Source organism: Egretta garzetta, unplaced genomic scaffold (genome assembly GCF_000687185.1).
Source record: "Egretta garzetta isolate BGI_Z169 unplaced genomic scaffold, ASM68718v1 scaffold861, whole genome shotgun sequence".
Lineage (NCBI taxonomy): Eukaryota > Metazoa > Chordata > Aves > Pelecaniformes > Ardeidae > Egretta > Egretta garzetta.
This window is the reverse complement of record NW_009258497.1, coordinates 145,997-160,869: the sequence shown is the minus strand read 5'-3', so window position 1 is coordinate 160,869 and position 14,873 is coordinate 145,997. Positions and strand designations below refer to the sequence as shown.

Here is a 14,873-nt window from a genome sequence, read left to right as displayed (position 1 = left end):
AGCTCGGAACAGCTCCAGCATCAATTCATTAAGTGACCTCCAAGCCATGCTACCCCAACCAACTGCCAGCATGGGATGCTATGTTACTTTTTGTAAGAAGTGAAGGCTCTGTTGCCCCTCTTGATGGTTTTGGGCAGCTCAAGCTCTTGCCCCAAGCCCCCCTCCTTCTCCAGCCCTTCCTTTTCCCATGTCTTCCAGCTGCAGGCAGTCGCCCCATGCCACCCAGCCTGCATCCCACTGGGAAGCAAAGGTCTCCGCAGAGCAAGGCCCTCCCTGGGCAAGTGGGTTGCTGTGCACCAACAAGCAGCATCCCCTGTGGTGACGTTGGCCGTGCATGATGTGCCGTTCTGCATCCCGACACCTGCTGCACGCAGTGATTCAGACCTGCTTCTCCTCCTTTCCTTTCTCTGCAGAGCGCCAGGAGCCAGCCCAGCCAGGCAGGGGGGTTAACGCTGACAGACAAGGCTGTGGGTAGATAAAAACTTGTGGGAAGGTGGTATTTATTTGGATATAAGCTGGTTCCCGCCCCCCCCCCCCAGTGTACAGGCCCTGCTGCTTCCCTCTTGCCGGCCAATCCATCCCTTGTCTGCCCAATTTAAGGCTGTTTTGGTCTGGCTGTTCGCAGTTGGCACAGCTTCCACCATTCAGCCGGAGGTTTTGATGTGCAACACGCGAAAATCAGGAGTGAGACGTCTACAGCTGAACACCTGAAGGTGGGGGGAGCAGCAATTGCTCCTGCTATCTCACCTGCGAGAAATGCTCTGTGGATCAGAGAGGGTCCTGGTGGCTGCTGTAATTACACTTGAGTCTGGGTTCGAGGCCAGGGCGCAGTGACAAGATTTATGGTTTCTCTCCAAAAGCGGTTTCTAATTGGCATTGGAGCACATCAAAGTGGGGTGAAATCAGCTTGAACCACACCGTTTGCTCCTCCGTAGTTTCCTTTCTGCCTGGATGGGCACAGAGTGGTGCCTTTCTGGGAGCACTGCAGCTTTCGTGCCCATCACCTTATCCAGCGTGTTCCGTGGCTGCAGTGGCAGCACCAGTGGAGGTGCTGGGTGCAATTGGCGCGTAAAGAGGATGCATTCAGTTATAGGGCTTGGCTAAGAAATGCTTTTATAGAAGCTGTGCACCTTTTCAAAAGTGTCCTGCCAGAGGCATAGGATGGCTGCCTGGAGATAGCTGTCTGTCAGCAGCTGTGATGCTTTAATCAAAAATACACTATTTACAAGTAAGATAAGCTTTTGGTTTTTTTCTTTGCCTGGCAAGTTAATTTGGGATTTCATTAAACACTGGTCCACAGGAGCGGACAGAGTTGTCGGCTGTGATGATGTGGCCGGATGCTTTCATTGAGGAGCTCTTAAATACTTTGCTCAAATATGCAACCTGATTTATTTCTCTGCTATTTATTGCTTGGGGTTGCCTGCACTGCTGCGTCCAATACATCTCCATCTCTCTTTTCATCTTCCTTTCTTAGCCACTGGTGCTAGAAATGTTGCTGTGGCTCAGCAGCTGGAGCTGTCTCGGTAAGGGCGATGCTCCCTGTGCACCATGGGGCGCAGTAGCCGGCTGTGTGGGCAATACAGGGCTAAAGGCAGCACTAAAATAGCGGTTGACAGTGGTGTGTTTGCACGAAAAGGGCATTTGTGAGAGAATTCTTGCATGGTGGGGTTTGAGGGTTTTTTTGTTGTTTGGTTATGTTGACCCAAAGCTGCTGCTGTTTGGACATCTTTCAAAGAAAAGCTAAGAAGCCCAAAAAAGTGGAGGAAAGACTTACTTCTGCAATATCATTATTTATTTATTTATTTATTTATTAACTGAGCAATTTTGATTTGAAATCTTTTCTCTTCTGTAATGGTTTCTAGTTTTTCAGTCAAGGACTTGGCCCCTTGTTTGAGCAGAAAGAAATGAGCTTTCGTTGTAAGCTTGCCCAGGGTTTACACTTGAGGGGTCCTGGGCGGGTTGCTCTAGGGTGATGCTTTTAGTCCATCAGGAGGGCAGCAGGGAGCTCCCCTAATTGGGTAACTTCATATTTTTGGCTTGGGCAATGATAGAGGAGGCAGCTGTGGGGATAGCAGGGTTCTTTCTTGTTAAGAGTTTATGCAGCTTCCCAGGGTGTATCAGTTTGATTTGAATGACCAATTTTAATCTTGCTTTGCAATTAGTGTTTTTTTGAAGGCAGAGTGATTGCTATCGTGGACTGGCTTGCAATTAAGTATCCCCTTCTTAGAGGGTATGTAATGGCTATAAAAACTCAATTAACAGTGATGTGGCTTTACAGGTATCTGTTCAAATCCTGACTTTGCAGATTTTTGTGTTAGAATTGGTGTATTTTACTTAGCAGATGATGAGTTAAGAGTTGGGTCCAGGTGCTTTTGGATGGGGATAGGAATTCCGACACAGAAAACCTATTCTGATTATTAAAAGAAGTAGCTGGTGACTGGACAAACTGTTCCTGGTGGTTTGGGTAAGCATGTTTTGGGTGCCAAGGGGGTCCCTCCAGAAGGCGAAACAGGGGGTGCGTCTGGGGGCAGGTGGGTTCATAGGCTGCTTTGGTGGGACCACGCAAGGCTGAGCTTCTTTCATAGAGCATGGTCCTCCAATCCTGCCTAAGCAGCTGCTAAAAATGCACAGAAACTGTACCTGGAAACATAGAAAAACATGAATTGGGGTCTGAAGGCTGTGGAGGTGCTGTGGAGCCCCAGGGAGATCAAGACCAAGAGTTCTGCAGTGTGAAGGTGGTGGCCGGTCACCTCTAGGAGACGTTTTGCATGTTGCGGTCTTGGTGCTGGGATGTGCTCCCCTGGACAGACGCCTTCAGCAGGGAAGCCGGTCACAGGCTGCTTTTACTGAATAAAATGTCTGCTGTTCAGTGTTTGTGGTCTGTAGGACAGCAAGTAACAGACTTAGGCTGCAAGGAAGATCTAGGCTAATATTTTGGGAATGTTTTCTAGCAGTGAGGATGGTTAAGCCAAAGCCACTTTATTCTCCCTTTCGCTGCCCATCCAGCAAAGCCGCAACTGGTGGGAAGTTTTAAAGACCAAATCAGATAAGCATCAGTCGGCAGCCACACAGGCTTTTTTGATCCTGGTCGGGGGCAGAGAATAGAGCCAAAATCTTTCAGAGGCCCTTAACAGCCCTCTCTGCTTGCTGCTGAGGGAGATGGGGGCGAAATCCCAAATCCTTTCATATGGCTTTATTGGAACGAAGCAGCAACGTAAATAAAGTTCAGGCACAGGAGCATCTATTGGAAAGAGCGGGGCAGGGAAAGGCAGCACTGGGTGCCCAGGCCGGATGAAACCCACCCGGAACCTCTTATCTGTTTCTTGGAGAGTCCTAAAGATGCTCAAGGTTTAGCGTAGGGCCCCGAGCCCCATCCCCATGGGAAAGCCTTCTACATTCATTTGAGATTGCTGGATCCTGGTGGTGGTACCTGCCCCTCCTGCCCATTGATGGGTGGTTGGTATAACAGTTTTCCTGGGGCAGTGCTTGGCACTGCGGTTTGTTACTCCTCAGCATAGCATGGGGGCTGCTTGAGTTGGCTTCGTCATGGGTTTAGGATTAACCTTCCTTCTGGCCACCTTCCAGTCCCTCTCTCGGGTCTCTCCTATCCAAGCGTGGTGCGTCCTGGCTGGACAGGACCTTTCATTCCCCCAGCAGTCCTCCCTTCCCCCACCTCCCCCACGGGGTCCTGAGTGCCGTCCCTCGTGATAACCCTTGCAGGCCTCCATCCTCCGGTGCAATGTGTCCTGGTTTTTAAGCTCCGTCAAGATCATCTAATGAAATTCCTGGAGAAACCAGTTCAGCCCTCTCCTGAGGAGGGCTGTCCCAGCACCATCCAGACCATGAACAGAAGGGGGGGATGTACTCTGCCTGTCTCCTCCCAGGTGTGCGTCTGAACTTTGTGCCCATTTAATTTGTTCAATATTTGTATCCCCTGAGCAACGCGATAAGCCAAATGAAGATATAAGCTGAGTGATTTCAAGCAAGCTGAGCCCTGCCTTGGGCAGCTTCTGCTATTGCTCCTTCAGCCAGCATTTGGTGTCTCAGGATCATGGCATCTGCTCACTTTTCCTTTGCTGCAGCCACAGATTTGTGTTTCATAGACTGTGTGGCTAGCTGGATTGTAAATTATTCATGGCAGGGAACTTACCGTGTTTATCTGGAATAACTGAGCAATTAAATCTGTTTAGGTATGTAAAAAGATTGTGCAATGGCTTGTCTGTCTTCAGGCCTTAAATTCTACAAGAGCATTTATTACATTTAATCCATAATAATAATAATAAAAAAAAGACCTAAGATACCTTGTGCTTTGGTGCCTTGATCCACTCTGATATGTTCATTTGCAGAAGTTGTCCGTTCCAGCGGCTTCGCTCATAAACACGTATTGGCCCAGGATAAATGAGACCTAACTTGGCTCCTTTGGTCTGGAGAAAACGTGAGGCCATAACACCTGGTCTGTGACTCTGTCTCTGAAAATACTTTGGGTTATTCGCATTAGCAGCGAGATTGTCATTATTGTTTAAAAACTTCGGTACCAGATGCTTTCTACTGGGTGCCAGGATCACTGTCGCCTCCACCTTGACTGCTGCTGTGCCGTGTTCAGGTGTTGGTGCTGCCAAGGCAATGTGAAATTCGGGGCTTAGAAAGACCTTCAAATATTCAAGTGTGTTTAGTTTAGTCTCTGAGCTACAGCTGTGCTCTCCCGTTACGGTAATTACCCAGGGGCGTTCCCAGAGAAGCCAGAACCTCATGGGCAAGGCTGCAGCAGGGCCTGCTCATAACTGAATCAGTGTAGAGCCATGCAGTGAATGAATAAATGTGCAGCCACACGGTAAACGGATGATGATTTTATTCTGCATTACCAATAGGAAAGTGGGCTGCTCTTAAATTAATCTAACTCTACTGAGAGCAGCCTATGCTCTCTATAGCATTATAGCTATGAATTGCATGACTGCTGGAGGTGATACCCACTTTGCACCCAGAGAAACCCCCCAGCCTCATGTATTTCTCCACTTTGGGCAGGAGGTACTGGTGAATGGAAGGTTTTGATCTCCCCCATTCCTTCCCAGGCTGCTATTTTAGTTCTGCAGGAGACAATAAGTGAGCAGGACTAGAGGCTCCTGTTAGTCTGGATGTCTGTCCTTCAGCTGGCAGCAGGGCACAGCAGAAGCAGAAAAAGGCAAAGCAAGCCATTAGGCTTCCCTTGACAAAGAGGGCTCGCCTGGAAGTCCTGCATTACAGAGTGGGAGGGGACCCGGGGCTGCACTTAGAGTGCATTGGCGTGCAAAGCTCAGGAGGTTAAAACCTGGGGTGAGCTCTTTGCAATCCCCCCTGAGCAAGCCCAGGGGACGGCATCCTCTGAGGACATCCAAACCTTTCAGTGCGCTCCTGTGGACAAGGAACAAAGGCTGTCTAAACAGGAGCTAGTGAGGCAGCAAATTGCACAAGAAACCTTCCCTAATGAACTGGAAGGACTTGTCCCTTCGCCTCAGGCAGCGGCACTGCTGGCGTGCTTAGCTAGGCAGCCCCTTGCTTTGGTGGGGGGGACCCGTGCTCTGTGGGGGAGCAGAGTAGCAGTGCTGGGGCTGGCGCTGGAAAGATTTCTTCCAGCCCATCCATTTCCCTCCGCCAGCAAGTGCAAGTGGTGAAGAAGGGGATGCTTGCGCTTCCCGGGGAGCCAGCAGCTCGATCGGCACCGAGCCATGGGGGCTGCTGCTGGGGGAGCACTGTCCCGCAAGTGTGACGGCAGATTGAGGTTAGTTGCAAAGCTCTGCAGTGTGCAGTTATTTTCTTTGAACGTTTGCTTCATCTCTGCATTGCTTCATTCTGACTGCGTGGTGGGGGTAAAGATCATCCGAACAGTGGGGCGCAGGAGCCGGAGGTTGCCTTTAAAACCCAGAGGATCTGCAAAGCCTCATATGGGTTAATGTCTCCTGATGCCCTTTGGGGAGGGAAGACTTGCTCCTAGCAGCCTTCGGTGAGTTTGGGGAATGCTAACTGGAGACAAGGAAATGGGTTAAGCAGTGACTAATGGGATGAAATGGCACACTCTTATCCCGCAGCTCGATTCTCTGAACAAACATGGTTCCCCATCTGTTGCTTGCAGTGAAGGAGAGGAGTTTGGGGGTTGGTTTCTCTTGCTCGCCAAGCCAGCGAGCAAGCTGATTATTTTCTGGCAAGTATTACCGAAGGCTTCGGTGGCTTCCCCTTCTGGGTGGGAGTGCCAAGGACTGCATTTTATTTGTATTGAGACGTTTGAAGATAGACGAGCATAAGGTGGCCTTTTTCTGAAGTGCCTCAGTGACCAGTTCCCCTGTCAATTAAGCGCTGAAACACTCCTAATTGCACAGTCCCTCTGGAGCCCTGGGTTCTCCTCGAACTGTGCTTTAGATTTGGACCAGGAAGCTTCAGCCCACACTGCCTGCATGTTTGCATCTGCCTCCTCTCTGCCTGGATGCATGCATGAATTTTGGTGATGTCTTGACAGGCAACCTGGCCAGGGATGCACAACAGCTCCTGCACCCTGAGCCGCTCATGGTCCTCCAGAGGTGCCCTAGGAGACCTCATCTCCTGATGTTACCTGGTTTTTTTTTTTTTTTTTTTGTGTCTCCCCTACCCTCCCCCCAGATCCAACCCTGGCTGGTACGCCACATTGCAGCCTCCCACAGGATGCTTTGGAGGCTTCTCGTTTCTCTTGCACGCAGGCTGTGCACTAATCCAAACAACAGGGGCTGCTTTTCCTACCCTTGCCGTGGGAGCTTTGCGGCAAGCTGTCCCTGCATTGCCGTAGGAGAAATCAGCAATGGTCCCGCTTTAAAAAAACAAACCCAAAAACTTCAGAACAAGGCATATATTTCTATTTGTCGTGTGTTCAACCAGTCTGAGATGGTGTGGGAAGCCTTTTCCACGTGGTGCCTTTAGCTTTTTTTTTTCCATGCATCAGCAGCTCTTCCAGGATTTGCTGAGCTTTCCCTGCACTCCTACAATCGTTCCCACCTCCTGCCTCCCCAGCAGCGTCCCAGCTCCCTGCCACAGCTTGCTCTTCCCCCTCTTCTCTAGCCCAGGGCTGCCTTCTAGCACTGCCTCTTCCCTTGGATCAGGATGTTGCTTTAATTGCAGGGTTACATGGCTTCGGCAGATTTCAGCGTGACGATGTGAAAACGCAAGATGTGGTCCCCAGGAGAGCTCCTCTGGAGCAGATCCTGGAGGCATGGAGGGGAAGGGACGTTTCGCTGACTGGCTGATTTCTCAAGGCGACGGTTCTATGTCTGCAGGCAGAGCTGATGAGTTGAAGGCACATAAGGACGCTCTCAGGCAGGTCCCTGGCAGCTCTAGGGAGAGGCCAGGCTGCTGCAGTGTTTCTCCAAGATAAGCCGGTAGCACCCATCAACGAAGCTCTTCTTCATCTAGATCCCTGGTGTTGAGCTTCCCTGTTAGCCTGATTAATACAGCACCTTCGTTACCCAGTTCCAGCTGTGGTTATTTTTATACTCCTTGTGTTCTGGCTGTACTGGTGCCTGCAAAAGGCAGAGAGAGCTGTGATGGCCACGGCGTGCATCTGCTGGGGGTTGGCGGAGGCTCTGGGGCAGGTGCTCGCCCAGGGCTCTCTGAGCTGAGGAGCTCCTGCCAAAGGCTTGCCATCTTGCTCTTCCCAAATATGGGTGGGTTTGATTTTTTTTTTTTTTCAGGATTTCCAGTTTTGTCGAATATTAAATTACACATGTTTTGGGCAACTGAGAGAAAACCCCCACTCCTTTTCTCCTCAGATTTCCTTGTTTTTCAGCTACTTGTACATCCCATTGTCTCACACTGGAGGAGGAGGAGGATGGGTTGCACCTTCTGCTGAACAAAGCTCCTTTGCTCCATCCTGTTCCAAGTGGTCAGCCTTGGGTGGGATTGACCACACTTGACTGGAGATGACTTGGGGGATGTTCTTCCCAGCCTGACATAATAATTTTAAATGAGTCAGAGGGATTGTGCTCCTGAGGAGCCCAGTGACCGCCTCTGATACGGGGTCGTGCAGCTAGCAAGGTCAGATGGCTTTGGCTGCAATGAGGTGTTGTAAATGGGTAGGGCTAGTGAGGAACCATTCGATCTCAGGTCTCCGAAGTCTTAAGTATGGTCATCTAATGCTTTCCTATTCTTTGTGGTTTTATTATTTTTTGTGTAGTAGGATAGCGACCTGGGTGACCTCCAAATGGCCCAAAATAACCAACCCTCGACAAAGACAGAATTATTCTTCATTATAATCCTAAATTTTGGCTTGATGAGATCTCCGATGTTCAATTAAGGCAACTTTCTGCTTACGGCTCATTTTAAAGCTTCTGTCTACTGCAAAGGCTGAACTCTATACTTAGGATACTTTCAGAGCTATATTGTCTTACCTCGGGAGAATAAAACAACCTGCACATCACCAGCGGTCCCTCGCACCTCCTGGTAACAAATCCAGGGGACAGGCTGTTTCCACAGTTTCCTAAAATAGGTGGTGTTAGAATAACTTTTTGAAGCCTTACAAACTCAAGCTGTCTCCGTTGTTTCAGATAATTTTTAACTGGGTGCTTTTCTTCGTGTTTTTCTAGAGGGTTCAGCAAGCTGTGGCACACAGGGATGCTTTTTGGTCGTCCCTGTGCAAGACATTGCTCTCCTGTACTGCACCTCCCTGCAGAGGGTCAGGATCTGGTCCGCCATGCACGCGTCCATCTGTAATTCTTACCACTGTTTAAATCTGCCCTGAGCACAGCCTGCATGTGCTGTGTATATTCCTGCCTACAATTTTATTTTTTTTTTAAGGAAATGCTGATTTGAAAATTTTCATTCCTAATGGGATTGGGAAATGGTGCTGGCAGCTGCAGGACGGCATCGAGACAGGCGGGGGGGGGGGGGGGGGGCACATCTGGAACGGGTGACCACACAAGTGCTGCAGGTTGCAGACCCGGCCATGCGCTGGGGAATAGTGAGATTTGGGGGGCAGAGGAACAGTTGGGGCCATTGCAGGGGTCTGCGGTGGGAAGGGGAAGGCTGGTGGTCCTGGGTGTGTTGGGTGGTGTGCATGGGGCTGGGGCAGGCTGTGTGTTGGATGCAGCCATCCCAAATGCCAGGAAAGACAGGATGGTTCAAACTTCCAAAGCTTTTGAGATCGGTACGGGTATAAAATACCCTACAGATGAAAGGCCTGCAAGCTTTACCTCCCTGAGTCTTCTGCTGAGCCCAACAGCATGTGTATAATTTGCTTTAATGGTTAGAAACATCTGCTGTTAAAAGTGATGCTTAATATATTTGGCTTCCATTTGCAGTCATTAGTTCTTTTTATGCCTTTTTTCTGCCTAATCAAGAACCTTTTAGTACCTGCTATTGTTTCCCCTGAATGTGCTGCTATATCGTAATCAAGTAGCTTCTTAATCTTCTCTTTGATAAACGAAAAAGATCAACCTCTTTAATTCTCTCATTTCAGACATTCTCTGCATCCCTAGAATTGCTCTTACCGATCTGGTCTGTGTCTCCTACAGTGTTGTTACTAATCTCCCTAAAATGTTGGTGTGGGACCATTGAGGGCTCTGGAAGGAGTCCCTCGGTGCTGAGCCACCTCCTTGCTCCAATCCCCAGCTCGAGGCTTCCCGCACGGAGCGAGTGTAGGTTTGCCAGCCAGCAGAAACTCGTCTTCGTTGATATTTATCGTTTTACCAAAATCTGCTGCATGTGAGTGGTGTTAGCCATAGTGAGATACTTAAGCAGTGGTGAATCCTTGTTGTCTCCCAGATCAGCCAGGTAATTATCCTGAAATCCATTTAGCATATTCACTATTCATATTTTATAGTGCGCTTTTTTTTTTGTCAGCATGTCATGCATTATGAGGTCAAACCACCTTTTGGACATTGAGGATGTTGTTTCTGTGCATTACTAATATCAAATGTGTGGAGAATAAAATCAGGTTTGCTTGCTGTGACCTATTTTTCCTAAAACCACGTTGACTGGCATACATGCCTGCCTTTCGGTCCTCTGCTGCGTGAATCCAGCGCTGTCTTTCTGTCTTGGACGGACGTCTGGCTAGCTGTCCCCTTCAGGCCATGCCTCCACCGCCTTGGATATTCGAGCAGAAGAGACTTCCAGCATTCTACAATTTCCTCTTAAAAATGAACATCAGCATGCAGCAGTTTTCTTAGCTCTCTTGGATCTCTTGGATGCAAAATTATTCAGATCTGCCAAATTTAAATATCTTCTGGTGCTGGTAGATGTTGTTGAATGTTCTTCTCGATTGCTAATAAGTTGGAAATGCTTCGTCCTTGTAATGAGTGTTATTCTGCTTCTTCCCAAATGTTTGATGACAGTAATTACAGCACGTCCGCCGTATCTGTCTCATTAACAGCGTTACCATCTCTGCCCCGTGATGGACCCCTGTCCTTTCCAGGATGGCCTTTGTCCCTAATGCCCTCCATCAATCCTTCCTATGTCTCCATGGGAGACTTCTTCCTGAAGCTCCTTGGCTTTCATATGGTTTAAGCGCTTCACAGCTTCTCTTTCTGGTCAGTTGACATTGGTGTGCTGAGCTCCAATAGCTGTTGATTTATATTTCTAATTGTGCCCTTTGCTTTACAGCAGCCACCTTCACCTTTAGCTGGCCTCATTCGCTCTTCACTGATTTGGTTTCAGAGCTATTATCTATGTCCCTCTTTTCTGTGTATTTTTCAGTATTTCCCCCAGTCTGATTTCCTGGGGTGAAGGAGGTTAGCGTGCTCTGAGCAGCCGGTCTCCGGCTATTCAAGAGAGTGGAGCTTTACCTCCCCTTATTTTAGGGTATAATGGTGACTTCAGCGTTCCTACAAGGCGAGCTAGAACTGGAGTTTTCGATAATTTGGGGGTTTTCTCTTCTCACCAATAGGCGTTTTGTTTTGCTAGTTACCCAGACTGTTAGCAGCGATGGAAAAGCAATAGGATAAATTATTCTTTTCCCATCCTTGCCCCTATTTCTGTGCTGTTTTCTGAGCATCTTCCCACTGCACGATGAGTCCACAGGCGAGAAGAGAAACATCTAGAGGATGTCAATGCAAGCTGACCGAATAGCCCACCCTTTCATGTATTTCTGCATCTTACTTGCCCAGTTCTCCACCAAATCAAAATTTCCAGGGGTTGGATTAGTAAAGATTTATGCCCAGGCTTTTCCATCCTCCTTTCCCTTTCTTGGGGGAAGGATCTTCAGCAAGATGAATTGGCCCTTCCTCTTTACTATCTTCCCTCCAGGATCCTTCAAGTCGTCTTTGATCTGTGTAATCCACACGTGTCATTGGTTGCATCAGTGGAGGCCAGTCGGGCAATTTGCGATAATCCCAACTAAATTTACATTTCAAATGCTCGCTCTGGGAGCGTGCTGCCCCACTGCATTCCCTGCAGCTTTCTCCTGCTCCTCAGGATGGACGTTCCTCAGCAGTTGTTCACCAAGTCACTGAGAGCAATTTCATGGTTCCTATCCCATCTGAAAGCCCCTGGCTTTTTTTGCTGTCTCAGTTACATAAGCCAGGTTTATTGTGGAAAGCTTCAATGATCACATTGTTACCCAGCCCCTGAGCTCAGGAAGCTCCTGGTGGGCTTGTCCATGTGCCATATGCAGCTTGCACAGCCACGGGACCCGGGAATGGTATGTCCTGGTCCCTGGGAGCAGTTTTCCCGCATGAGCCTTGGCCAAAGCAGGCACCATGCGTGGCGTGGGGAGGGTGAACCGGCAAAGCCAGAACTGTGAGCAATTTGGTATTCACCAGCAGCGCCTGCTTCTTGTTAAAGCTGGCAGAGAGTGGAGGGCAATCAATTGAATTCCCTCAATATTGTGTTTGATTGTTTGGAAGTTAATGCGGGAAGGGTGGCAAAGTGCTTCTCCTATTGCAGAAAATAAACTAAATCTTGTGCCAGGCTACAGTAAATACAGACTATACAAAACCAGGAGCGTGGAACATGTCCTTTGCCGTGTACCTTGCAGGCATGGTCCCTTAAAACCCAGATGCAAACAGCCCCAACAGCGGGTCCGGGAAGATATTCTCTTCCCCCCAATTTCCACCTCACTGGAGGGTCTTAAGGTGTGGGTAAGGAGATTATGTGGTTTGCATTTCTTGGATACAGGGAATTTTGCAGGGTGGGAGAACCTGAATAGAACGGATTGGTTCTCCTTTAATTGGAGCTGATGGGGATGGCGCACAAAGCTGACAGGATTTTGGGGGATGCTCTCCTGAAATAGAACAGCAGGAAGAACTTCCAGGGGATGCAAAAGCAAAAATAACATGGGGGAATTCTGTATGTCAGAAGGGAGACAGCAAGACTATAAGAAATCATAAAAACTGAAGCAATATTTTCAGGAACTAAATATAAAGTGTCTGGTTTGGAATGGCTTGGAGAAACGACAACATAAGGCAGAATTGCTGGGGAAAAATTGAGGCTGCTTTTCTCTCGGCTCTGAGTGAGTGATGGGTTGGGATAGTGGCGTGGGAGCTCAGCAAGCACAGGGAAGGCTGCGGAGAGCAGAGAGCTGACATGTAACCAGGCTTGTGAAGGGATGGGAAGAGCTTTGCTGGAGACTAAGAGGCACTGCAGATCCGGCCGGGTGCTGGGCAGAGAGTGGAAGGGGCACAGCGAGCAGGTGGAGGCTTCTTCATGCACCCTCCTTTAATTTTAATCCGTCTTTCCTAGTTGATCTCTATTTCCTCTGTTTTTAAAAAGTTCATTATCTGAAGGCTGGGCTTTGAGAGCCCTCCTTGGGCAGGGGACCCGTATGGAGGGGTTCAGGGCATGTCTGCCTCCCCTCTCGGGGACTCGCTGTCCCATCCCAGGACCTGCCGAAACACCCAACCACATCTCTGCAGGCAGCTCCTGTGAGCAGAAAAAAGTTAAAACGAGCCTGTGGTTGGAGTGCAGGAGGAAAAACACCCCATGGCTGGGTTACAAATCAGTTGTGCAGCACCCATGCTTCCAAAAGGCCACGCGGACCTGGAGATGTGGGGCTGGGTGAGGCAATGGGGCGGTTGATGTCTCTGCAGCAGGGATTAAGCCGAGCCTTAGACATGATGCATAACACCGGGATGAGGAGGCGGCTCCTGAAACGGAAGGCAGGGAAATCGGCGCCTCGTGCGGTGCATGCTGGCCCATGGGACATGCAGCCCCGGGAGGGCGTAGTGGCTGGGAGCCATCAGGTGCTGCAGCCCATGCCAGGCTCTGGGTCCACTTGTTCTGGATGCTGCTCCAGTTTTTGGGAATGTTCTCATCCTTTTTGCTGCCTTAGTTGCTTGTCTCAGAGAAATCTTCTGCAGGCAGACCCAGTTGACCTGCTGACTGTGCTATATATTAATATTTGCATAGCCGCTGAGCATCCTGGGGATTCCTTGTATGGGAAGGCTTACAGCTTTTATACAGCCTTTTTAATTAACTTAATTCAGACATTAGCGTGTCACAGGGAACGTCTCTCGAGGGGGAAAGTCTTTCATTTATCACCACTTAGCCAGGGAGCATTGTATTTTTCATTTGCATCCAAAAGTTCGTTGTGGTGAGAGTGAAAATTAACTGTTCACTCCCCTGTCGGCGCTTTGCCTGCCCAGCAGGCGTGGGTGCATCGCGCAAGGAGAACCCACTCCCTTACAGGCTGCAGCGCCAAATTTTGGGGTTGGAATAGCACAGTCACCGTGCCAATTCCAGAAAAGCCACCTCTGCTGGCCCTGGGGAAGCATTGGGCATGTCACGGCGGCTTTTCCCCCGGGAGGTACCTGGCAGCAGCGTGCTGGCACTGGGGACGTTGCAGTTGTACGGGTGCATCCTGGCAGCATCCCTCCATAGAGCTGTGCTGCACCTCCTGCCAGCCCTCTGCTCCTGTCTGAGGGGCCCTGGATGTTCTCCGTGCTAGCTCTGGGTGCCAAGTGGGAGGAAAAAAAGTGGGCTTTTAGGGATGTGGTGGGGCTGGGAGCCCTCAGAAAGGCACCTCTCCCCCAGGAGAGGCACAAAATGCAGGCAGAGAGCCTTGTGGCTAGCAGGAGCTTCACAGCAGAAGCCTTGGAAGCAAACCGATGGCAATTAATGCTTGCTTTCACACCATCGCGTTGTGCCATGGGTACCTGTGATGGATGGGGTCTGGTCGCTGTGACCGCAAGATACTTTCGTGAAGAATGTGGTACCAAAATAGGTTTTTGGGGGGGGGGCTGATGCCTTGTTCCTATAGCTATGTAGGGTTTGTTTAGGGGAAGCTAAGGTTGTGCTGGAGCCATCTGTGGGCGGCTGCTGCTTGCCCACCACTCACTGCCCGTGTCATCTCCTTCTCTCACAGGTGAAGGAATGGTTGTGCTTGAACTGCCAGATGCAGCGGGCGCTGGGGATGGACATGACCACTGCTCCTCGCTCCAAAAGCCAGCAACAGCTGCACTCCCCTTCACCATCTCCCTCCCACTCCCCAGCCAAGCACCTGCCAGCCCTGGGTGTGGATAAGTCCCCACCAGCTGCCCACGCCCTGCCGCCCGAGCCGCCCAAACCTCACCCCACGACACCGCAGAGGGAACCGCATGGCCAGGGCCAGCCAAAACCTCAGGAGGCAGCCAGGTCCTCCCCGCAGCATCAGCAAGCCAAACCTTCCTCCTCTGAGCAGAGAAAGATGACGGGAGATGCAGGGGCAAAGCCAGCTGCCCCAGCCCCTGGGGCTGGAGCGCAAGAGCAGCCCCAAGAGGGGCTCACAGGGAAACTCTTTGGCTTCGGGGCATCCCTCCTGACCCAGGCGAGTACGCTCATGTCTGTCCAGCCAGAGGCTCCCCCTCCAAGCCAGCCATCTCCTGGCAAAGTGCCTCCAAAAATTGTATTCAGCGATGCCAGCAAAGAAGCTGGTCCCAAAGCCCCGGGGGCGCAGGGACGGGCTGGTG

The 14,873-nt window shown here is 50.1% G+C and overlaps 1 protein-coding gene across 1 annotated transcript in view; it reads left to right on the top strand.

Annotated features, from left to right (window-relative positions):
- The window catches only part of BSN (bassoon presynaptic cytomatrix protein), a 96,775-nt gene that overhangs the window by 28,257 nt on the left and 53,645 nt on the right, over positions 1-14,873 (top strand). Inside the window, exon 3 of the mRNA XM_035901482.1 lies at positions 14,291-14,761. Coding sequence (XP_035757375.1) covers positions 14,291-14,761 — 471 coding nt within the window. The remainder of the gene's footprint in view (positions 1-14,290; positions 14,762-14,873) is intronic.